This window comes from Sparus aurata, chromosome 23 (assembly GCF_900880675.1).
Source record: "Sparus aurata chromosome 23, fSpaAur1.1, whole genome shotgun sequence".
Taxonomy (NCBI): domain Eukaryota; kingdom Metazoa; phylum Chordata; class Actinopteri; order Spariformes; family Sparidae; genus Sparus; species Sparus aurata.
Window position 1 is genome coordinate 18,829,024 of NC_044209.1, and position 26,008 is coordinate 18,855,031.

The 26,008-nt window shown below is 42.8% G+C and overlaps 2 protein-coding genes across 3 annotated transcripts in view; one reads left to right on the forward strand and one right to left on the reverse strand.

Annotated features, from left to right (window-relative positions):
* Nucleotides 1-9,899, forward strand: part of LOC115575422 (ras-related protein Rab-26-like) — a 68,274-nt gene extending 58,375 nt beyond the window's left edge. The window contains exons 6-9 of the mRNA XM_030407480.1: nt 3,845-3,910; nt 5,078-5,134; nt 5,954-6,030; nt 7,670-9,899. Of these exons, the coding sequence (XP_030263340.1) occupies nt 3,845-3,910; nt 5,078-5,134; nt 5,954-6,030; nt 7,670-7,769 (300 nt within the window). The 3' untranslated portion in view covers nt 7,770-9,899. The remainder of the gene's footprint in view (nt 1-3,844; nt 3,911-5,077; nt 5,135-5,953; nt 6,031-7,669) is intronic.
* A 2-nt stretch (nt 9,900-9,901) lies between these two features.
* On the reverse strand, nt 9,902-25,918 carry LOC115575421 (arf-GAP with dual PH domain-containing protein 1-like). 2 transcript variants are annotated; one of them, XM_030407478.1, is made up of 11 exons: nt 25,502-25,918; nt 22,886-23,016; nt 21,569-21,660; nt 19,543-19,625; nt 13,797-13,909; nt 13,567-13,713; nt 13,147-13,230; nt 12,986-13,048; nt 12,720-12,791; nt 11,888-12,116; nt 9,902-11,799 (listed from the first exon to the last, which is right to left on the reverse strand). In XM_030407478.1, exons 1-11 carry the CDS (start codon nt 25,677-25,679, stop codon nt 11,771-11,773), a joined length of 1,221 nt encoding a protein of 406 aa, XP_030263338.1. In that variant the 5' UTR covers nt 25,680-25,918; the 3' UTR covers nt 9,902-11,770. The 2 variants fall into 2 exon arrangements, with proteins under 2 accessions (XP_030263338.1, XP_030263339.1); XM_030407479.1 differs by lacking the exon at nt 25,502-25,918 and adding an exon at nt 24,263-24,284.
* Nucleotides 25,919-26,008: the final 90 nt, after the last annotated feature.

Here is a 26,008-nt window from a genome sequence, read left to right on the forward strand (position 1 = left end):
CTCTGAGCATTTGGCTGGAGGTATTAGTCTTGAATAAAAGATGAACCCAGCCCAGTTCTTTCAGCCGCAGCCACTGAGGACATTAGACTTATTTGGAGCTTGGTTTATAGGATCTCAAAGCCCTGTTGTTCTAAACAAATGCATATACAGACATTTTGTATATTGTGTATTTTATCACAGCATAACACTCTTCTTATTGGTAATAGTAATCCAAAGATATGATGAATAAGAGTGCTGCATTAAAATGACTAGACCTGTGTACTTATATTACCTTAAATGTTTCCATCAACCTTCAAAGTCAAAGATGTATACTCAAGTTAACAGTGAGTTAAATTTGGTAGCCTGTTGCTATGGAAATAGGAGGTAGCGTAACATGAACAAAACTCAACTCAAAAACAATGTCTCTTCCCCCCAACATCCAGATAACGTTACTTTACAGTACTTTAGCTGTAAGCAAGCAAGGTTGTGTGTATCTGTGTATCATTGGGGTCAATAACTCCACTCAGCACTCACCAGAGACTCCAGTTCTCGCTTTTCTTATTCTCCCTCTACTCTTCGTAGCCTTACATTCATGAAGTATAGTACATTTCCCCTCCACTTCCAGTCAGCAGTCAATATTACAGCTCACAGTGGAGGTCACCTGCTGCAATCGGGTTGATAAACGGGAGTGAAGATAACTCCACTTTTTAATCCTAAAAGTTTCAAAGTAATCTCTGAGCTCTCCTCCCGTCGGTAAACTGCTGCAAATCAGAGAAGGGTCCGGTGTGATTCCAAGTGTTTCCTCTGGCTTCAGCACACTCTCATGAAAGTAAACTTGAAAAAAACAACATCTGTCACCAAGAATGCTCCAACTTTAGAAGTATAAATGCACACATATCTTCTTTCTGATTCAAATGATGATGAGAGTATCCCATTTACTGCGCTGATCCATTTTTGCGGTCTGTTGAGTGGTCGCTCATGTCCTTCTGCTCACGTGATGAAAAAATAATAGGAGGCTTTGGTCAAAGGTGACAAGTGGCATCACCTGGGCTCATTGATTGTATCTGTGAAATAAACCATTGGAGGGGGGATAAACAGCAGAATGATCTAATTACAAGCTACGGTTCATTAACGATAATACCTGCAGAATCGCTCAGAGGAAAGCTGATTTTATCTCACAGAGGTTTTGCTCAGACTTGTTGTGGGAGGATGAAAGTTTTGCAAAGTTGAACAGATGATCCGTCTGTTACAAAGCAACTATTTTAGTTAGTTAGTTGATTGATGGAGCCTACCTCATGCAAACACAGAGTATTTAAAGCGGCGATGACGAGCGGTGGACTTCAGCGAGATGACATGTGAATGATGGGGAAAACCTTGAGAGCTGAATTATGCATGAAGCAGGTAATTATCCACATACAAAACATTCTTCAGTAGCATTTAGCCCCCTTCAGCAATATGTTGAAGAGCACCGGTAATGCAAATTCTACTTAACCCGACTCAATCCTCCTCCACTTATCTCAGAATAGCAGAGGGCTCAGCTGGACCTTTCTCTAAACGTCTTTAATATGTTCCCGTCAATCGGCACTCCGCTCCCCGCAGGTGGAGCTCGCTGCCTTATTAAAGAGCCTCTGAGCCACCATCGGGGGTTTTTCGGAATCGCCAAACCTCTCTGACCTCATTAAATCTGTAGCGCATGAAATCGCAAATGTAATTCAGCATTTTTTTTTTAGCTAAGACAATAAAGAGGAGGACTGAAATACACAAGTGGTGAACCGTGTGGGCAGAATGGTTAAATGCTCACACGCCAAGACATAGTATATCTAAATGTGGTACATATACTGTTGTACACTTTAGAATTAAACCCTGTGTTTGTCCAGTTTATTTCACCTCAATTTAAGGCCAGAATGTATGAGCTCCAGATCGAAACTGTCAAATCATTCAAACGTTTCCCTTCTTCTATCCGCACATTTGTTGCATTTCTTTATCTCCTGTTCATATAAACTAACAACTGCTTAAAGAGAACACATATTTTATAGAGATGGTAACCGACGAGAGCGGAGATACGTTTGGTTGTAACTCCAGAAAATAAGTCCAAATAGAAAAGCCGGGATATAATAAAATCAAGTGCAATGAACCTTTGTGAGAGTGAGTGACTTATTGCATGAGCTGGCAGTATGATGGTGTGGTAGCCGAGCGAAAAAGGCAGATGTTTTATTTATAAGAACCTGCGTGTTTGAGAATGGTCATGCAATGCTAATCACGTCACCCTGCAGAGGGCCATGCATCATTCTGTGGAAATGAGTGGAGACGACCGGCTCAAGGCTCCAGAGTGGAAATGTGGGAAGACATCGCTGCAGACTGACAGGGACGGTTTTTAAAGATGGTGTGGAATTAGTTGTGGATCGCTTCATGCTGTGGACAGCAAAAGGCACAACAGGAGATGGTACACAGGGCGGCAACTAACAATTATTTTCAATATCAATAGATCTGCTTAATTTATGCATTCATTTATTTATTTATTATTTATTTATATTTTTTGGATGAATCATTAGGTCTGTAAGTTGGCCAAACAGCCCAACCATCAAATATAAGAAATAATATGATAATCTACTGGTATTTGCTGAAAGAAGAGACTTTTACTTGATTCTCAAAACAAATTTTTTTACATGAACAATCTCCTTCGGATCATCAAGATCCGATGTGTGATTAAATTGTTCCCTTGATTTTTTTTTTAGCAGTGTTTTATTTTTACCTCAGTGTTGAGGTCAGTGAGAGGCTGACCTGAATTCAAACACACAGACACAAACCTTTGCCTACGGCTAATGCGCAGTAGTCTGTTGTTTGCTATTACCTAAGCTAGCAACCACATGTTGTAGCCTAGCTGAAACCAAAACTAAAAAGTAGTCAAAAGCACTAGGATTCATTATATAGTTTTGCTTGGTCGTGTTAAAATGCCCATCAAGTACATTCGGATCATTTTGACCTATGCTGTTACACACAGGAGATTTCATAACAACACATACCTCCATACATTGTTTATGAGAAGGACTGACACATATAGTCTTCATTAACCACACGCACGGACTCTGAAATTCACAGGTAGCGGTGTCAACACATCGTCCGTCTCGCCTCCTGTTATTTCACGCGACCTTTGGCTGGAGGTGACCCGCTGAAACCTCTACACAAACACAGAGTCATCGCCAGAATTAATTACAGGGGGGGGCGCCGGAGGAGAACCGGCTGCGTAGAAGGACTACTAAAGAAAAAAAGGTGCATTGATCACCGGCCAGTCAGAAATCCAATGTGGAGTAATTCACTGTGGGTACAATTAAGCTTTGTGCTGAGACGAGGGACATTATTTCAGCAGCGGGGGGTTCGCAGGTGTCCGAGCTGATTAAATGCTCATAGACAGTGAGTGGATGGATGGTTCAGGTGGTGTCAGAGACCCTAACGGTCAGAGGTGCAGCAGGTGAAGCTTCATCGTCCCCCTGTGTACAGTACTGTGAGCAGACGGTGGTGATTAAACAGACGATGAATGTTTTTTTACGTCTCTTTCTTGCTTTTCATCCTTTTATCTCTTTGTCCTTGCCTCAGTTTTTTTTTACCCATATTCATCTTGTAGTCGCTCTCACACTCTGCCTCCTCTTTATTCATGTTGTTAGATTTAATGCTCAGGTCCGTCCTTGTCACGTCCCCAAACAAGGTTTTTCTTTTTCCTGAAGCACTTTCTATGCGTGCTACATATTTCCTCTTCCTCCTCGTCTCTCTTTCTCAGGATGTTTTTTTACACTCATGATGTCTTATTCCTCGACTGACGGTCACTCTGTCTCCTCTCTCTTGTCTCTCTGCCCTGTATTGTTACCAGGCTTGGCTGACGGAGATCCACGAGTATGCCCAGCAGGATGTGGTGCTGATGCTGCTCGGAAACAAGGCAAGGCATCGTGGGAAATCTTTGATAGATACAAAGTGTTTTGTCTAGTTCTTAATTTAAGTATTGTTGGATTAGATTTTTCCAAACAGTGATTGATTTATGGAGAAAGTCTGACAATATTAGAAATAAAACTATGAAAACCTAAAATGAATTGAATCTACTTACAAGTAGCCTATTGTCTGTGTAGCCACAGTTTGATCGAGCTCATTCCTCTGTGCCTTACTGCTCCATTGTTGTCCGAAACTGTTTAAAACACATGCAATGAGCCACACTGTTGCACTGGTTGGCGGGTTTTCTAGGTTATCTAGCCTTTTGCAACCATTCGAGTAGCAGCAGTAACTCTCCGGAGTCTCCTGTTGGCCTAGACCACGGTGGACCAATTTGAGCCGTTGGCACAGACAGACGATGCGGAGGCTATAGAACCAGGATCTTAATGTTGCGTGCAGCCACTGGTCTAACAGAACAAATCAACGTGTCAGAGCCAAGTCTGATCCCCAGCAAGGGCTTCAGTGAGCCTAGATCATGTTGGGATTGGGGGGGGGATTTAAAAACCAGGTCCAAATTCTGATTTTTTAAGGCTTTTTAAAAAAGGTCCTGCAGAAAAAAAATCATGCTTGTAAATGTTAAACATGAAATGAAATATATTGTTTTGGTATCTGTTTTATTGGCATCAGTCACAGGTCACATGCACTGTATTAAGCGGTGTTAAGTTCAAGTAACCCAATCAGTCAGTCATCACTCACTGTTTGCCCGATGATAACACTAAAAGTACAATTTGTCCTCTTTATTTTAAGCACACATCTTACAATATCTCAAGCTGCTAATCAGCAGACATCAGTGTTACACATTTTCCGTCTCTGTTATTCACATCACTCCCTCTGAACACAGAACAGATGTCTCTGCCTTGGAGCTCTGTCCCCCACGCTCCATATATCAGCCCTTAATTAGCACCCTGAGAGCCAATCTTGACTCATTAGCTGCCATCAGACCTGAACACCAGGAAAGGCTTGTGTGTAAACTGTGGACAAACAGCGAGCAGATCTTCGCGCTGGTTGGTTGGGTGGCTGGCTTGGTGGGCGGGTGGTTGTTGTGGTTTTTTCGCGCTGCTGCTGCTGCTGCTGCTGCTGCTGCATGATGTGTGACCCTGTTTCTTGTCTGTCTCGCCAGGCTGATGCCACTCATGAGAGGGTGGTGAAGAGAGAAGACGGCGAGAGGCTTGCGAAGGTAAATAACAAGGATGTGGGCACAGTTTTTTGTTTTTTTTTACTATCAGGTATCACAGCGAGAAGCAAAATCTCACATGACCAGAACGTTTCCAACTTATTGTTTGATTCTTGTGAAATCAAGGCCTCGTTTGAGACCGGTGACAGCAGCAAATTCTCTTCTAATGAGATTCTCCACATGTATTTGTATAACTGATTGAATTTCAATAACAGATGAGAGGATTATGAATATGACAGAGGTGGGATTACTTACGGATCGGTTCTCATTTTCACTTTTTGCTCATTATCTCACAGATTTCTTTTTTCTGCTCTGTGAGGAAAACGATAAGACACAGAAAAGGCCAGACACCTCGGATGTATCGGCCTCCTGTAGATAATAAATATTTAATAATGAGTTTTTATTCCATAGATTCCTGCCACAGCCATAAATTCAACCACTAAGCATTGAAACCAGGAGCAGACATTTCTTTTTATCAGTCTCCCCGAGTGTTGCCTCACAGCGTGACACACAAAACAAATAGCAAACAGCCCAACAGCCAAGTGATTCTCTCCAGAAGTGGGAGCAATAAAGTGCCACTAAGTAACTTAAGGCCCGGCCCGGGAGGGGGAAAGACCCGATCAGTTATCATCACCGCGGGCTGAGACAAATTCCCCTGCAGAGGAAAAGGCTGGGAAATTTATCACATCTGAGCTAGATCCACCCGAAGTAAACACCCTCACAATACTGCGGCTGCAAACTCGTGAACAGCTTTTAGAAAGAGTTTGGAAAAAATGTTTTAGAGATTTAATCTCTCCAACCGCTGCTGCCGTTGCTTTGCAGGAATTCGGAGTTCCCTTCATGGAGACGAGCGCCAGGTCAGGTCTCAACGTGGAGCTGGCTTTCACGGCTGTGGCGAAGTGAGTGTTATTCTCTCTGATTGAGGGATGTTATGCCATTTTAATCCACTAAATATTGGCAAACATTGATAATGATGATTCATATGACCGTCACGAAGAAACATGAATACACTGTTCATGTGAAGGTTTACTTTTGACCTTGGAGATAGTAGAGAAGAAAAGAAAAACCTCCCCACGTGAGGTCAGCTTGTTCCCCTGCAGACATAAAAATTACTCAGCAAGGAATACTGATCAGATATATTTTCACACAAAGGTCAATTATCTCAATTTAGATTCTTAAAATGGCATTCTGTCTTGGAATATTATGTATCTATGAATATGCAAATATTTTACAATTCAAAAGTTTAACTGCTGCGTACAATATGTCTCCTTCACCATGAAGTCATTTCTCAGTGTATGGGACACCGGAGGTCTCCGTGTGGATACAAGGTCTCCACTCAACCTTGCTTCCAAATCGTTTTCCAATGTTGCTGTTTGCAGTTTTGCAGAGAATATTTCCCTTGCAGCCCAAAAAAGCATTTTTCCCAAGAAGCACCGTTATAAAAGAACAGCAGTGGTGACTATTCAGTCGGGCCAAATAACCAAGGAGCCCTAAAAAAGAATGACTGAATGACACCCAGACTTTGTGGTGTCAGCTGTATTGAAGTCTATGGGAGATTTAAGGAGAAACGCACTCAAACAGCGGGAAGGTCCGACTGATGAGACTGCACTTACACCACGAACAGCAGTACGAACAAGAGCCTCTTCAACTTTAAGGAACGAACCACGTATTGATAAAGTTGTGAACTTGCTCTCTGAGATGTGTTCTTTTATGTCTTTGAGGGCATTTCTTCATCAGAAGTCATACGACTATGCGTTGTTGGGGGTTTTAGTGTGTCTCTCCGTTCATGTCCAATCAGCTTCAATAAAGCTGTCACCAAAGCATGATTCGGTGATGTAGTGACCCTTCCTACTGTGCAAGTTCCTTGCACATAACTAGATTGTTACCCGGGGAAACTAGAAAACCCTTTCGCCGTATGCACCAGGCGAGCAGTGGGCGCCATCTTTGGGTTCACTATCCGGGTCTACTTAGAATCTATGTCTCATCTGAACTACTCTGGTGTAAAGTACAAACCAATGTTGATGTATCGTATCCTGCCTGATTTTCTTTTAACACTTCGCTACACACTATGAGGCTAACAGCAAAAAATCGTTAAGGTTAATTGCTAAATAAGAACAAAAAAAGTTCATAAACCAGGACGAAGCATTATGATTAGTTGATCACTATCACAATATCAACAGTGACATCGAGTGATGAAACCATCCGGGTGATAAAACGGTACTGTATTTATACAGTAATATAAACACATAATTAAGGCCTACACTGGTAAATAGCTATGAATGAGTAGTTGTTAATTAGAAAGTTATTTCACCAACCATTACAGAGGACTTTACACCAATTCAGGGCTTAGCTTTAGTTGTAACTTACGCCTAATGGGAGCTATTTCATCTGATGCAACCTCTGAAATGTTATAAGAGCACAAATTCTATCCTAGGTTTAGAAATTATGTCCAAACTAGGCCTGGAAATTTTTAATTTTAGAGTTAAAGGAGGGATGATCTGTTTTTTAACCTCCCCTTATCCTCTCCCTTCGTCTCAGGGAGCTGAAGCACCGGTCTATGAAGGATCCCAGCGAGAAGTTCAAGCTGCAGGAGTACGTCAGCAAGGAGATGAAGAGCACAGGCTGCTGCAGGTCTTAAAGCCTGCCCTGGTCATCAGATGATCTATGTATGTGTGTGCGCGCGTGTGTGTGTGTGTGTGTGTGTGTGTGTGTGTGTGTGTGTATTTATGTGTGTGTGGATCACTCATGTTCATATAGTCGTTGTTCACAATCTAGCCCGATCAGAGATGAGGAGTCAGCTCCAGCGAGGTATAAACCTTTTTCATCCTCCTGTGTTTTGTGTTTTGTTTTTTTTTTTCCTCCGTCCACTCCGCCCTCCATCTGCCGTCCTGCGCTCATTTCACTGCCCTACTCCATCTTGTATGTCCCGCTTTTGTCTCCAGAAACCTCCCTCTGCAGCTGTGAACGTAGCTCCGGGTTTCGGTTCGCAGAAAGGCAAAGTCACGCGCTTGCACAACTCGGTTATTAACCATTAAGTCGCACCTTTGCATTGCCTCGTGTGGTCATTTTATTGTGAAGGGACTTAATCACATGCAGACAACACATACATGTATTGTACAGCCATTTAGTTCCTCACACCAACGGTCATAATTCTGGTCGTTCTTCTTCATCCGGTGTGGATGAGTGTTCATGCGACAGATGTACAGTGACGTGTCTCCTGTCCTTGGTTCGGTTGTTCATGTCAGTACTTCGACGGGCTCTGTGCAGCCGGTTTAGCTCACCAGCATAAAAACTCAATCTAAGCATTTCCATAATTCAGCTGTGGATATTTGGGAATATGTATTATTTCTTCTGCGTTAAAGGTAAACGGCTGTATATCCAAGGAATGTGACGTACAGAATAGCATCGTCAGCCACATGAAATGATTCTTTGAGTAGATTTGAATTCATGCTATATGCAAGAAAAATAATAAATATAAAAAGTATAGACTCACTTCACAAACATGGCAGTGCATGTGTCAAATATTTGGAATTTCTCTTTTTTAATTTCCAATGATGCAACCTCTCTCTCTTCTTTTGTTGTGCAAATGTTATTAAAGCCAGATGGTCGAGTATACTGCGTGTAATCTCTATACACTGGGGTTTTGACAGACGTGATGTAAATACTTATTTTCTGCATGCCTAAAAAAGAAAAAAAAGTTTGAATGGAGGAGAATAGCACTTTAGATGGTAACATAAGAAAGAGTGCAACAGTATGGTGACTGCGTTACTGAGTATTGTATATGAAACAGATGTGAAGCCCTAAACGGTCAGGGGTTGAACATATCATTTCCTACACTGCCTCGTGATAAGAAATCAAATATTATGGTTTCTCAAGATCGCAAGTTATTCATGTCATTATCACAGGATAACAAATGTTGTTCAACCAAAATAATTTCCAGAAAAGAAGAGGCGATAATGTGATAAATGAATCCGCTATCTAAGAAGACAACAGGTTTTTCCCTCTTCTTCCTTAAAGCTTAATGTTTAAGAGATCAGCGGCGGCATGCCAGCACACATACATGGCGTCTTAACAAGCGTAGCAACTGATTTAAAGATGAAAACGTCAGATTAAGGAGCGCCCATTTATCTTCTTTGAAACTCCCAAAACCCAGACAACAGAGCGGTGTTTACTGTCTTCTCTTATGAATCTTATGAAGTTGTTTTCTCATGATAAATTCTCTCCATATCTAGGGGAAAACAACATTTGCTGTTCAACGAAAACAAAAAAATATTATTTTTCATGAGATCTCCAGAAAATAGTCTCACAGGAAAACAAATTTGATGTGTCACTGCAGAAAAATGGAGGAAGTTTGACCCGTGACCGTCGAGGGCTTCCGTAATATATTTCTGTTTTTATTTTGAATGTTATATTTGTAGTCAAACATTAGTTTAGGCTGCTTTTATTTCCTGCTTTTTTTGGTAATTTCTTATTCATGAACATCTAAATGGGGTATATAGTGCCATGTTTTCTTCTAATCTGTTAACAGTATTTAACCTGTTCTTAATAAGGGAAGCGTAGGCCTCTTTTTATATGACTGTTGTTTTGGTAGAGTTCATCTTAGTCATCAGAAACATAGACGCAGTGTATCTCTGTACAGTATTTACTGTAAGTTTTTCCAACCTTGGTGTTCAGAGTAACGTACCAATTTTCCGTTTTACTACTTTCCAATGTGCATCTTCTTTCTTGTAACTCAAAGTTAACTACAATAAAAGAAAACAGAAGGTAACGTGGCTTTTACTCTTTTAATAGTGAGCGTTTTTCAGATTCCAGACTCCACAGTGGGTTACAAGACAACGTGATGATTTAATGTTTAATCAGGGCTGCAGATGCATGCTCACACGGTCCGCTTGCCCCCGGCTCCCTCAGTTTGAACAAAAGGAATCACTGTCCCATTACAATACCGCTCAAAAAACATCTCCCTGCATCTCCTGTCGGCACTCGCACAAATAGTCTAATGTGCACACCTGCAGGCAGGAGTCTGATGAGGTTAAGGAGCCCCTGGAGTTTGAGTGTGTGTGGTGAAGGGTGTGATACTGAGTTTTAAAACCTTTCCTTTGTCTCCCTCTGCTGGATAAATAGTTAGAGCACATTAAGAGAGACGCTGGACGAGAGACGAACGAATGCAAGCCAGTAATTAACAGTGATAATAAAACATCACAAAGCAGTTTAACATTCAGCTGCTTGAATATGTACAAATGAAAGCAACATAGCGTATTATATCTGCGATGCTCTGCACCTCATCAGTACAGCAGTAAGCTGCGTACAGCAAATTAGACGGTTAAAAGAAATAAATACATTGAGAATTAAATATTGTACTCACATGTGGAAATTAATCTGAGTAGCCTATGGATCTACGAGTCCGCATTTAAGATGAAATGCATGATTAATTCAGCCATATTGAACGACGGAGACAATTTCTTGCCATCACAAACAAACAAAACGTGTCTTATAAATGCCCTGTAATTTACCAACAAGATTCAGAATCTTGGTTTAAACCCCAACAACAAACTCGAGCATTTGGTTTTGCAAATACAAAATGTACCCGTCAAACAAACACACCACATATTTCTAATATATCACTGTTAACAAACGAATGCGAAAGAAAACACATATCCCACATAGACAGTGACAGTTATATCGCGCAACTTTTTGCACAAGATTTCTGCCAAAACGTTCTCGATGATTTCCCAAATAATTCACCCTCCACAACAGCAGGTGGTGCTGCACGTCCATTTAACCTGTCGTGTATTTTCTTGTTCCCATTTCCTCTGTGTACATTCATAAAGTAAAGTCTATTTAGTTTGAATGTTTCCTTCTTCAACTTTACCAGGTGGCCTGTGTCTTCTAGCTGCCTTTAAGACAAAGTTTAAATGTACTCACAGCGCTGACTGCTGTTGTGGAGGGCAGATCACTCAACGCGAAAATCCTGAGAACGGAAGCATGGTGGGAAGATTGTGCCAAAAGTTGCGCACTACTTTCTGTGTATTTCTTTTGAAACATGTTGCACTTGTTCGTGATAGGTATGTTCTGTATTTGCAAAACGTCACTGTGTGTTTTGTTATGGAATTTCTCGGGCATTTTTAACACATTTCGTTCAAGTTTTGGCAGGAAATGTGCTCCACATTAAACATCTGTCATTGAAGTTTGAATATATTTCTAATACTAGATTACTGAGAACAGAAAACCACACATAGTTTGACATCTGAGCAGCACAATTCTGATTTCCTACTGAAGAAAGTCACGTGCATAACCTCTACACATTCAGGTCACGACGACTGACCTCTTTTCAAGTATGTAAGTAAGTTGCATAACACGAGTTATGAGTGAGTTAGGCTAACATTCATGAGCTGAGGCGTGATTCGGACTCCCTATGAAATGGGTCTGGCACATAACAGGCGGGGCTGCGCAGGACGGCAGGTGGAGTGAAGGGAGTCTGCAGCTGTGGTCGAAGCCGTCTCACCTCTGGGTCCTCTTTTGTTCTGTCACCTTAAGTTTTTTACAAAGGCTCCCATTATGAGATCTCAAGTGCATATCTCCTCCTCCGGCTCCACTCTCTGCTTCTCATCCTGCATCGACGATTCTTCAAGCTCTGAGACGTCATGGCTTGCGCTTGAAATAGGCTTCCACTGCAGAGAGGGCAGAAAATAATACAACCGACTCAGAAAATGAGAAGAGAAGAGCTAAACAAGGCTTTTAACTGGGTGTTCAGTTTACCTGCGTACTCCTGAGGCAGCATCGGCCTGTCGATGACACTCTGTAATGCAGCAATCCAGTCTTGTTGATCCCCTTCGGTCTCGCATGTGAACAGAAACTTCCTGTCTGGGGTCACTATGGTGATTCCAAACTGCCAGTGGTAGCCCTGAATGTTCGGAGGGAGTCCAGGGAGCACAGAGTAGCTGTTTTCCTTACTGCCAATAAACACCTCGCCTCGTGCATAGGCATCCTGGGAGCAGCGGGAGAGACACAAAGTTTCATAGGTGCAAATGTAAGAATCGGCCATCAAAACAAATGGGTGACGGCATATAACCAGAGTAACCGCTAACTGCTGCTAACTATAGCTGCCGTTATTTAGTGAGTAAGTCAGTTAGCTGTGAAGGTAGCGATATGAAACGTACACGTCATAACTTTAAACTGATTTCTTTACGTTCTGTGGAGAACCTTTGTTAATTTCAGATTTTTTTTCAACTAAAATTCGTACAAATGGCACCTTTAATCTTGAATGAAACAAAAGCACTGATTTGTGGTTTCATTACAAAACACATCGACACCCTTCAGAATGAAATTATTGTCAATAACTATCACACTTAGAAGGAGAAGGCTGTTTTGGCATAATTAAAAATGTAAAAATTCCACTTTTTAACAAACTGCATGCAAACTATATAGCTGGATAGCTGTCGGGCTGAAGGGGAAATATTTTCTATATAGTTTCTGAGTGCACTGTCCCTCCAAAAAGCGTCTGTGATCGTCAGATGCAGCTACGTCTTTTTCTCTGGTATGCATCTGTGTGTAACCACAGCAGTTTCCTCCGATCATGCAGCTTTAATACCATTGGATCTTTGAAGTACATGAGCCTCCTGTCATCCATCGTGAACCATCTCTTCTTGAAGCCCTCTGTGTGCTGTGGGACGGAAACAGGGGAGAGAACACGTGGCAGCAAATAAATAACTGGGATTTTCAAGGCTCTGCAAGATGCTGTTCAAGGCTTTGCATATTTAGACAACTTATGAATCACGTGGGAATCAATGTGAGAACTTGTTTTATTAACACAAATGCTGCAGAAAAACAAAGAAAAGGGGGGGATTAATGCATTACCTTGGGACCGGTCTTCTCCATGTAACCCTCCTTGATGTAGTTCCTGGTTAGCTTTGGCGACAGCTAGACAAACAAAGAGCAAAGACTTAGTCACTGATAAACTGTGTGTGTGTGTGTGTGTGTGTGTGTGCGCATGTTTGTGCGTGTGTGCGTGCGCTCACGTCAGCAATGGAAGCTCCAGGAAAAGCCACCTGCAGGTAGTGAAACCTGGCTGCTCTGATGGCGTTGAACCAGTCCACCATTTCCTACAAGACAGGAAAATCAGGAAATCCAGCGACCGACTCTCGCTGCAGTATCGTCCCCCTACACATCATCATCATCGGCCCTAAAAAAAATCTACTAATCATCTCCTGCACTGAACACAGCGCTCATCACCGTCATTACCAGACAGAATGATCTTTCTAAATGGAAATGAGATTTGAAAAGCTGTAAACCCAAGGCAGATGAATATAATTATCTTTCTTATTTTTTTGACTACTGGCGTCACTGAAGGGAAATGACAAGCCATTTCCACCAGAGGGACACACACACACATACACACACCCTGCATTAAACCAGCCAAGAGAGGCGCCACACCTCACCTTTCCATCCTCGTGGTAAACAAAGATGTTCCTCGTGCTGTTGTCCTTCAAATAGGTTATCTGCAGGCCGTTGGCGGTGCCGATCTTTGTGGGCTGGAACGTGGCGTTCACCGTATTGATCTTCATTATCGCTTTGGGCTCTCTGGCCTGCAGGAAGGGAGGAGAAGACGGTCAGTGGTGCAGCATTGACTGGGTCAAGATTTGGGGGGAAAAGGTGAAGAAGCACTCACGTCATGCTTGTTGAAGTACTTCAAAACGCCTTCCCGTTCGGACAGGATGAATTTGCGGCTGAGGTACTGCCCGTTGTCTCTGCCTCGTTTCCACAGGAAGCCCTCTCTGTAGCCTGCCAGGAGGAGAACACCCAGAGTCCAGTCGCAGCAATACAGAGAGAGGGAACGGAGGGAGACGCCACAGGCAGAAATTCAACAGAGTTCATCATATCGAGATTTTTATTATGTTTTGTGACACTGCCTAAAGAATTCCGATATTATGTACCCAGCCTTCACCTCTTTCCTCTGTGGTCACTGTCCTAAGTAGCTCAGCAGCGATGGGAAGCAGCACCTCTGCTTTTACTACACATAAATAATTCAGCTTCGAATGATGTGCTTCCCCTACAAGCCCGAACATCGCTTCAACAAACTCATCTCCCTCTAAGACTTTCTGATTAACAACCACCAATAAAGCATCTTTGCGTCACGACTTGTATTATTTTTATCTCACCGATCAGTGGCAGAGCAGGAATGGGTCTTTATTTATCTGCTCCATAATGTTTCATCTCTACTAAGTTGTATGCAATATCAAACCCATCCCTATTCTCTCTAGACACACACACACACGCGTGCGCGCACACACACAGCTTGTTGGCTCTGTTCCTGGGTGTGTTCCTGACACTGGCCTCTCTGCTCGTACACCCGGAGTGAGCCAACAGAAGTAGCACTGCAGGAAGAAACGCACCGTCATCGTCCCCAGCACACGCACTGACTGACTCAAAATCAGCAATATTAAACAGAAAAATAAGGCTCAAATTGGTTATTTTTCAACTCCAAATAGAAGACTGAGAACTGGATTTCTAATATTTTAATGAGCTGGATTTGTTTTTTAACTTGAGCTCCACAAGGTGAGGCTTTTAAGGAAGTGTTGGCTCATTCAAGTGAGAACACTTGTTTGCACAGCCACGAGCCGACTTCCAGGCCAACTGGTCGACTGGAGTGACCACCAATTTTCAGCTTTTCCTTTCTGAATTTTTGCTTTATTTTGTTTTGGGGGCATTAAATTCTTTTTTTTTTTTAATTATCATTTCATTCTTTTACTTGAACTTTTGTTAGTTCTCCAGAGAAACAGAAAAAGGAAACTGCATATTTTCCTTTATGTTAGCACAGGTGTCTGAACAAGATGTAAAAGAAACTGCAAAAAATAATATAAACATTTTTTTTAAATAGAGATAGTAATTTTTTTAATAAAGTAGAGGGGTTATTACAGAAGTCCTGAGGGTCCAGTGAAAATTAATTAATAAATGTATTTTATTTATTTATTTTCTCATCTAAATTCTTTTCTCTCCTGTGCTAATGACTTAAGAACAAGTCATAAACAGTCAGGTGGGGGGAAAAACTTTTGCCAAGATAAACTTTCTAAGTTCCTAAAACAGAACATTTCTCCCCATCTGCAAAAACACGTGAGATTTTTTTCAATTTCATGCAGGTTTTTTTCTCCTGATTTAGTTTTTTCCCACTCATAAATAACATGACATGAATTTCAAAAATAAGGAACTTCGTTTTTTCAGGATCATCTTTCTATTTTCTTTTTTCTTCTCCAGTCATTAAAGCAGGAGAGAAAACAATTAAGATCACCAGAATTTTATCTTTTTCCTAATTTGCCCCTCAGGGCTTCCGTAGATGCCTCTTTCTATTATTTTTAGATTTTTTAAATCTCCACAATTGTAATGGGAGTGGAATTTATGAAAAAAAAAAGAAGAAAAAGGGAAGGCCCATAAAAATAATGATGATAATAATAATGCCAACTCACAGCCTCATTTTAATGGCACGGTTCTCTTTCGATTACATCAAAAGCTCCACAAAAGCAGACTGCATTAGCGACAGCTGATAAAACCACTTCCCCTGCAACAAACTGCATGAGCATTGAAAGGAAAGTGCCTCGGTCAAAGGCTTGAACAGCACGAGCTTAAGTGCAATGCAATAAGCGAAGAACAGAGAGATTTTTGAGGGAAAATTACATCTCGGTCGCCAATTTCCTCATGGAAATGGATCTGATATCAAGAAACACAGACTGCTCCACTCTTTCTCCATCCATCCTTTCGTCCCCTCCCTTTGCGTTTTGTACCACGCGACAGCAGAGACGGGCACGGCAGTAAACATCTGGGCGAGCGAAGACCTCATCAATAATTCATGAGTCAGGAAAGTTCTGTCCCGTCGCTGGGAGGGGTGGTGGGTGAGAAGAGAAGCCACTCACTGTTGAGAGCTGGGTGTGAAAGATTTGCAAACACAAGGGGGAAAGCGGAGCAACGTTTGGACCACGGCGTCCGTCTTTCTTCAAGTCTTTTTCCACGGATCGCTGTCGGTTTGTCTTGGCCAACAATCTAGGGGCGACATTATATAGAATACTTGTACACAAAGGAGGCCATTCTTCCTCCGAGGCACCACATGCTCCTCAGACCTCTGCACAGCGCAACACAAGAGAGCATTGACAGAGAGCGAGAGAGACAGAGGGACACAGAGAGGAGAGCTCCACGGTCATGAGACTCTGATAATAACGCTTTATCTCGTCTCTTTACAGATACATTTAGCTTTTTTCTCCTTGAAACAGCGCAACATCTGTTTTGCCAAAAAAAAACGACCAAATAACATTTTCGCTCAGAGTGCACACGGCCGCTCAGCTGTGACCCCATGAGAACTCAGCGCGGCTCCAATTAAAGGGGAACTGTCGATATCTCTTCCCCTAAAACGTGTGAGACTTGCGTTTACAAATGTGACACACTCTGGCTGTAGAAATGATTCATCGCTCTGCTACAGACTCGGAGGGAAAGTCCTGCCCAATATATAACGTCCATGGGGGCCTCGCAGCGGGGCCTTTAAATGCTTCATCAAAAACGGCCACAAACCACATCTTCTTTTAGATTAAACGCACTCTACTCTGCACAACTTCCTGTTTCTGGCACAACAGGATAGGCAATGACGCCGGATGGAAAGCACAGTTGGTGATCGTCGTTTTTTATCATCAGGACATATGAAGACATATATTCAAGACGTCGTGCCCTGCATGTCCTGCCAAGATGCAGGCTGATGAACAGCAGATGTGCCCTTTAATAATGGTCCTGTTACTTTCAGACATCCTATAAAGCCGTGTCAGTGAGCCCTGTGGCACTGAAACACCTCAGACTAACAGAATCAATGCTCTTATTTACACCTGGAGTTAAACGTGCGTAAAATCCGCATATATAGATTTTCCTCTTAAACAAACTTGTCTCGTTTTCATGACTGTATAAACTGAATAAACAAACTGACCTTACAGGACAACACAGTTTCATACTGTTTTACTTATGTGGCGGCCCCTGCCACCTTTCTAGCTTCAAACAGTGTTCTGGGGACCTTGTTTTAATCTGAGGACAGTTTATTTATTCGGTTATGGAAATCATAATTATTTTTGAGTATTATTACCTCATTGATGTTGTTAACTGAGTTTAAAAAAAAATGTTTTAACAAAAAGTGTGCTCTACTGTACATCAACAATCATCAGTAATGTGGACATGAAATGACTCAGTGGGCAAATGTAAGTATTTAAACAAGTATAACAGTCTGCTAAGTTTATAAAAGTACATCACTTTACCGTAATGTAGCCTTTGTTTTTTGTAAAAAGAGTTCATATTGGAGTCTCATTCCCAACTCAAAAACTGGCACTATGGGATGGCGACCAACCCGTCCTACATCCCGAAGCTTCACTTTTTGAAGATTTGGGAAACCCTGAGCATCAAAAATCAATTTTTCTTACAGATGCCACCATTAAACCATAAAAACGACAACAACTACGTCATATCATGATATTACGATATCTTTGACAATAAATAGTCTCATATCAAAACAACAATTCTAACCTGCATACTGCCCTTTGCATCTTGACTTTCATTGGATCAGAATGACTCAGTCCTAGTCCGTCCGGGCGGGCCCATCCATTATTGATTAGTCGCGTCTGATTAGCGCTCAGGTTGGTGCCGCTTTCTCTCTTTTTAATGAGGCTCCTCTGGGCGATTAGCCAAGAGACATTTGTCATATTTGACACACACAGACACACACTGGCACATGATTCAGCATTAAAAGTCAGAAATAAGGGTTATGTAATGTATAATTAGTGAGGAAGCGAGCTTAGACCGGCGCCAAAATGTAAACAATGAGAAAATGATGAGGCCTTTTGGTAGTCGGCCAGAAAAACAGATGTGAGCGCAGATAAGAGAAGAAAAACAGAACTGCAGAGAGGAGGACGGACGAGGAGCTGAGGGAGGACAGTAAAGGTCAGAGTTGGTCCCCCGATGACCGGCGCTCATCGTCTCTGCAACATAAACCACGCTGACACGCTGAGCAGTCAGACTATCTGACTGGCAGGCTAATTGGGCTGGGCTATGTAAATGAGCAGTCGGTAATGGTGCCTACGGGCAATGAGCTGTTTGTCATTACACTAGTTGACAGTGTAATGCCATTAGCAGGACAAACGGCACCTCCGGCAAGACATACTGAAGCCCAACAGATCTCAACAGATCACAATGAGCGAGTTGGTGAAACAAGAGTTTCTGCTGCGGTACGATAACACCCCTACACAGAAGACTGTCAACTCTTTAATGGATCCAAATAAACTACTGGAACCGAGTGCATCATCTAGTATATAACTTCTGAACATTGGTTTCCTTTCCCAGACTTTCTATATGTTTAGAACGAAACTACAGTACAGAAGTGGTTAGCCAGGCTTAGCACAAAGAGCCGGGGGGGGGCGCTCGAAACATGACTTATTTGAGTCCAAACCATGAGTATTTTCTGGTGCCGGAAACCAAACCAAACTGAGGCCGTTTCCTAACATCAACCATCCCACACCACAGTTTGAAGCTGAAGGCCCTCTGACCTTGCTGCTGCTGAGATAACATGTTGACATAAACAAATGAATAGTTTTTTAATGCACTGGTTAGCTTACAAGCTTAGTTTAAGTTTACCATGTCTTCTTTCAAAATGTCCAAATAACACATGTAGATGTTTGATTTCTGATTTCTTTTCTTAAATTGCATGCAAATTAGAGCGTAGATAATTAGCAGTGCCTTATTTGCATATTCAAACACCAACCCATACTGTTTTTTCTCAAATCTCCCCTCCAGTAGCACTTACCTTTACCTCTTTTTATAGAGGTTTTTAAACATCATTTAAAGTCTGATTTGTAGAACATTTTAATCTTTAAAACACGGTGAAAATTTGATTTGTATGACTCTTGTCAGTATTTTCTGATTTTACGGAGTGATAAACAAAAGAGATATCTAAAATGTCCTTTGCAAAAAACTATGTCAACTAAATTAAACAAGAATTCGCTTCCCAGATGTTTGCTCTGGAAGTGCATGCAAATTCCTCCATTTTCATCACCTTTTGCACCAGAAAGCGTATTTAAAAGTTTTTTTTTTTAAGTCAGTAATCATCTAGGGAAGTTTCCAGGTGAAATCTGACTTGTAGTGTCACCCCATTTATGTGGAGGCAGGACAGCAAGAGTGTGAGATCCCTCCTTCACTCTTTATCTTGGATTTCATCAGCTGTTTCACCCAAGAATGCTGTTAATGCGACAGGGATGATGCCGTTTTCCCTGCTGAGCTCTCATTCGATTGCTGAATAGACGGTGCTGTGCGGGAAGCGAACAATTGCTTGTTCTCCCGAGTAAGCAAGAAGAGGTGAAACGTGTTTGTGCGCGTACCTGTACAGAGACGAGGTTCATTCTCACCTGCCGAGTAGGGCTCCTGCTTCTCCACACACATGAACTCCTTCCTCTCGTACTTGGCTCGGATCCATTGTTCCCTCAGGAGCCTGCAGCAGAACAGTTGGTGCTGAGCTTTTTCATCATGCTTCAGTTAGTTGGTCGGAAAACGTCTCATTAACTGAATGTGGGGCCTTAGAGCTACATTTCATACCAACAAAACATTACTCATCTTCCCGTAATTATCGCTGTGATGACAATTATACGGCTGTTGCTGCTCTTTCATCCCTCATATCCAATTTTTCCCTGGACTCTTTCTGTTTCCCTTTACTAATCGCTGTTAACAATCACAAAGCATCTTCAGCTTGTAAGACACGTCATCTTGAATTTCCCCGTGTGCTCAACCAGCTGTGTTGCTTTCGACGAATCACCATCATAGAGGATTCAATGTCACGGCTTTGTGCAGCTCTTCCCCTCAAGTGCTCAACGCCCTTCACACTTAATGGATTTGCCCTTTTTCCCCCTCTCTCCTTCATCCAGTCATGATTTTCTTTGTACCGTCCTAAACATACCACCCCTCATATGCACAACAGCACAGGTTCAGGCTCAAACAGACCCCACAGCTCAGCGCTCGGTTGTTACGTATTGTTATTTTTACCGCTGGACGGTTGAGAAGAAGCCCTCATACTGAATTGCCGCTTCCTGTTCAAACTGCAGGAAATTGCCATTGTTATCGCAGAGCAGTTTCTGCATGTCAGCCGGGCCACCAACACCACTCGCTGGCCCCCTTTGGTTAATGAACGCATCCGTCTGTGTGACAATAACTGCAGTCCTAAAGATGCAATGAGTAATATTTTACAGTCTCTATTTACAGAATGACCCCCAGTTTGCAAATTTAGGGGGGTAAGTAGCTGTGAGGTGGTAAAGTAGGTAACGTCAGCTTTTATTACTGTATGAATTACCTTAAGGGAAATAAGTCTTTTGTCAATATTTTAGAATTTAACATTAAAATATGTGGACTGCCACAAGATTTAATATGTTTCATTGGCTGCACATTTGAAATGTTAACAAAAATGGCTTTTACAAACTCTTATTTGCCTTGACGACTGCATTAGCTGCTAATGGATGTGTACAATTACCGGGGCTGCAACAGTCTGACATCTTCACCGTTTGATAACCATCTAAAAAAATATCACGGTTTCATGGTATATGGTGTGCTGAAACTAGAATCCCCTTTTAAAGGTCACTGTAACTGTACAATGACCTTTAAAGGGGGATACTGGTGTTTTTTTTAAGCCTGAGCTCTGTGTTTACACGTTTTTGTGACTCATACCAAAAGTTTTGAAATCGATCCTGTACATTATCTCAGCTTGCAACTGCGACACAGCTCCCCTGGCTGCAACATGAGCCTTTGGGGCGACTACGACCGCCATCGTTACGTCCACCAAAGCGCTTGTTTTTTGTCACAGACAGGCTGAGGTTGTTATATGTCTGACATCATGATGGAATACTGGAAACATCACAAAAACGATTCTTACAGAGAAAGACCTTTTTGTCAAACACTTATAATACCAACCTCAGCCTGTCGGTGGCAAAAACAAGCACTATTAGTGGACTTAATGTATCAGACATTGTGTCACGGCTGTATGAATCATTTACGCACAAAATATGTAAATATAGGGCCCAGGTTTAAAACTCTACCTTTTTAATAGGATTACTTTGTTGGCTAACTGAAAATGTTGAACACTAATGTGAACATTATGCCCTAACACATATGAAACTTGAAATAAACTTGGAAAATGTTCTTTTAATAACAACATACTGTAGAAAACCATGTGGCAGTTTTTCCTACAGTGGCATACCGTGACAACAACGCTGCTGCAGCCCAAATATAAACCTTTAACTCCACGGCTGTTCAGAAATCAGAAGAAGAAACAGGATAGAGGACAAAGAAAATGTTTTTACAATATCAATCTGAGCTGCAGATGTGCACCAATCAGAGGTGGCAAAAAACAAGACATCAAGGAGGTGCAGAAGAAGACACATGACTTACATGCAGTCTCTGTGTGTGGGCTTGTAGTAGAAGGCGGGAACTATCTGCTCATATTTGGCCTTGGCGGTGTTGTTACCCACAGAGTCCATAAACTGCAGAGGGGAGGAAGAGAGGCTTTTGTAAGAAGTGTCTGTGTGTATGTGTGCACATGGTGGATGAGAGCAGGTTGAACACAAACACACACGGCCACACGAACATAATAAGGTACTCGCAGCGCAGGGTTTGTGTGGCTAACACCTTTAAACCAGAGGGCAGCTCGCTCCCCTGTTTCTGCAAACCACTGATGAAGTCACATTCGTTGGTGGCATATGCGCCATATTGAAAATGTGTCACATTTACATTTACATACACACGCTGACAGTCATGTCCTGCCATGTCGACAGGTGGTCGGGATGGTGGTGGAGTTAGGGGAAATGTCTGCCAAGCCATTTCCCGCTGTTCAAGACTGCGTTTCAACATTTGTAAGCGTGACACCACTGGATACTTTCAAGGACACCTTCGGGACATTTTCCAGTCATGTTTGTGGCGAGAAAAAGCAGGTAGCTTAAGCCGAAACGATATATTATCCTCACCCTAACCAAGCGGGTAACATAATACAGAAGTATAACGTCTGGGCATATTCGTAGTTTGCAGAAAACACTGCCGACATCTACCCCGACGACTTCGTAGAAGATGGATACATGGCTGTTTCTTCTTTTGTGTCCTTGTATTCAAACACAGAGGATGCTGATCAGAGCCCAATAGCATGCAGATAGAAAACTACAGATCACAAATCAAGGAAGAGAACTCCAGAGAAAGAGGGGACGGAGAGAGAAAGAGCTGATGGCAAAGCGCAACACAAGACCTCTTTTGTTGCACACAGGCTCGACAGCAGCATGACACGGTTAATAAACACAATACATGATTCTTTTACCTCATTCTGGATATTTTCACTGTGAAATCAACTGGAATCCAAAGTGAGTTTTAAAGTCAGAGTCCCACACACACACACACACACACGCACACACACACACACACACACACACACACACAAAGATATCGGTTGTATCTGCAAGCTGCTGGCTCATGCCTTTCAGACCGTGCTGAATTGAGAAGGATGACTTGTCTCTATTCTACCGAGCAGGGATGCTGGGGGCGGAGAGTGATGCTCGCAGCGAAGCAGGGCGAGTGCCGGAGGGCTGCAGATTGCTACTTCAAGCCAAGTTTCAGACTACAATCGATCGGCCGATCTTCGCTCAAATAACACAAGGTTCATAATCACTGTGTTCAGGGTGCGCACAAATTAAAAATACAAGCGCAGCATCCGGCAGCACTCACCTCCACCTCAGAGGAGCTCCAGGGATCCAGCACGATGGATTTCACCTTACTGATCTGAGCGATGTTTCTATGGAGGCCCGAGCAGCTGAGACACACAAACACTCCCAGGGTGTAGGACGCCCATTCTGGATCTGCAACACAGATAAAACATTTAAAGGCTGAGTTCCCCCTAAAATGAAAAACTCAGTCATTATCTACTCATCCTCGTGTCGACGGACGTTGGGCAGAGCTGAGTGGAACCATTTTAAAACAAGTCCCCATCTACTTCAGTTTGTTGAGACTGCGACCCTTCAACCGACTTTGCATCGGCATGACGGTTCATTTTGGGGCGGACTTCAAAACATGTCAAACTTAACTTGAACACACATATATATCATTAAAGCGTCGTTGTAGCCAACTTCTCAACTTTTAGCAAACTTCTCTGTGAAAAACAGGACCGCTTCTTTACAGAGTTCTCTGTCCTGGTTGGATAAAGTGGCCGGGAGACACGCGTTACTGCAGACAGAGCAATGGCACGTGTACAAAAAAGATAGCACGCATGATTCCTGCGGTGAATGGAGATTCCTCATCGCGTGTAGTGACTTGGCACCTGCTGAGAGAGAAAAGGGCACAAGCGGGTTTGGACAGACACTCAATGGATCTTCTGTACGTTTTTTTTTTTGTGTTTTTATTTCCCGGTGTGGCGGCAGCAGTGAGCGAGACTCCCCACCACCGATGGCTCACCTTGAATCACCCGGGCAGGGTAGTGTTTCACAGGCACTCTATCTGCCCACACACACACAAGAACACTACAAAATGTCCAATAATACAGTGTTTACTCAACAAGCAGCCCACGTTCTCTGTACATTGTCACGGCAGCTGAGCAACACCTACTTAGAAATTGCGATGAGCGATCTTTTTTTCATGTATACGTGTCTCCATCATTATATCATGTTGCTGTGATCTTTACGGTCGGAGGTACACCGCATACGTACTGGACATCGCGCGTGAAACTTGTCATTAACACTCATGTGCATGCACCATGAATCACTCCTGCCTCCGCCTCGGCCACAAAGACCTCAACCGTAACACAAAGTTAAAGTGGAAAAAGTGCGTCACCCGTGTTTTTATTTTGTCATTTTGCCACATTGTCACGAAGTTCAATGAGAGGTCAGAACATCACGCACATCGGACCTTTTCCTTTTAAGGATGACAACTGTGCAAAGACAAGCAGGCGTGGCGGTCATACATTTCACAGAGTTTCACAATGAATGTCTTTTTATAAAGCCAAGAAGTATAATTAGATAGATAGATAGATAGATAGATAGATAGATAGATAGATAGATAGATAGATAGATAGATAGTTTAAACACAAAAACTCCATCTCAGAGTCATTACTCCGATCAATGCAAGGTGAGATTACAGCTGCCTCGGTGGTTATTTTGCAACCGTGCCAGGGAACTGGGACAGCTTCGAGTAGTTGGTGTCAGCGCGCTGCAGCCCTTCAGTGTGACCACACACTGCAAAAATAGCACCAAGAACTGTAGAACTATTACTTCCTTGTTCATAATCACAGAGCTGCACATTTCTTGGACTGTGTCTGTACACACAAGGGACGCCGACGATGGCCACTCCCATTCTCTCTTTTATGAGGGCCCGCAGCCTGGTCCACATTCTCTGGTTTCATGCTTGTCAAATGAGAGAATACGCCGCTTTATACTGACATAACTCACTGTAAACTTTAAAAGCATGACACCTTAAGCCCTGGAAGTCGTGGATCAATTGAGGTTTCTCTCACAGCTTCATGACTGATTTGATCAATTTGCAATTAATCAGACAAACACTTGTATCTTTTACTAGACTTTTACGAATGGACTTGAAGAGGAATGAGAAAAGAGTGTGCCTGGATATAAAATGGGTCACAATGTCACAATAGAGCATGTGGAACAGTTATCGTAAAAAGCTCACACCATGTGTAGCAGGTTAGGGGCCAGGCGAGGTAAAAGCATGACACCAGCGTGAACCACACCTGCCTGCTATGTACCGAAGTGCTGACATGAAACCTACTAGGTGTGACCACAAGTGCACATGCAAAAGGAACCAACCAACACAGACACATATCCCAACCTACGAATAAGAATAGGAGAACTTTTTATCCAAAACTGAGCTGAAAAATGAAAAGAAACATGCAGACAGAAGTCACAGCTCCACGTGTGTTACTTATTAATAAAGTGCGCCCATTCAATCCGCGGGCAGCCGGTCAGATAAACAGCCCCACCTTTGTTTTTAAATGCTTTTGCAATATTTAGTCGCTCTTTTATTTTGAGTTGTCAGAAAATCCATCCCTCTGTCTGCGAGGATCTTCATTATGTCAACTGTTCTATATTTCATAACCCCAGCACAGACCACAGCGCGACTGTCTGAGGAAAGAAACTGTCGACCTTGCACACTCTTGCCACAGAGGACCGGAGAGACACAGCGTTAAAGCGCGCAGTTATTAATCTGTAGTTCACAACGACATGGCAAATAAGCACTTGCGATCATAGTCTAACAGACCGAAGTAGGGAAGGGTCAGTGAGACGTGTCCAGCGTCTGTCGGTGACCCCCACCTCCCTCCACTCCCTCCCTCCAGCCTACCTGCGGCTCCGCAGTCGGCACAGTTTCCATTCCCGGGTTTGTCCACAAGCTGTCTCACACGCTGCCTGTTCTTCTCTGGATCCGAAGTCATAATGCAAAGATCCTGCTCGGATGCCTCCTCCGCGGCTGCTGCTGCTGCTGGTGCTGCTGCTGCTGCAAAGCTCAAACTCTCACGCATCGAAAGTGAAGAGTAAACGCCGGGCGCGCTGGACTCTAGTTTTGCCGGCTACAGAGCGCGTCACGACGCGCCCCAAAGGCCCGAAGTCAAGGCTGTGACTGAAGGCAAAGTGTGGCCGACGAGCGGAGCATGGTCAGTCCGATGTATGTGCCGTAAAAACTCTTATAGATGCAACATTACGCAGGCGGCATGGAAGTGCTCTGGGAGAGTCTCTCTCTCGAGGGAGACCCCCAGCGGCCATTCTGCTGGTAGGAGCCGCGCTCACGACTGTCGCCTGTGAATACACACCCACAGTTACATCCCTGTTGCCTCCTTCACAAGTTTATAAC

Bases quoted from the DNA above. Each gene is read 5' to 3' on its own strand.
- LOC115575421 (XM_030407478.1), bottom strand. From the start codon at position 25,679: ATGCGTGAGAGTTTGAGCTTTGCAGCAGCAGCAGCACCAGCAGCAGCA. The intron at 13,231-13,566 runs GTGAGGTGTGGC...CCTGTCTTGTAG, and splicing joins TTTACCACGAGGATGGAAAG to GAAATGGTGGACTGGTTCAA. The intron at 12,117-12,719 runs GTATTAAAGCTG...CGCTGCTCCCAG, and splicing joins TGTACTTCAAAGATCCAATG to GATGCCTATGCACGAGGCGA.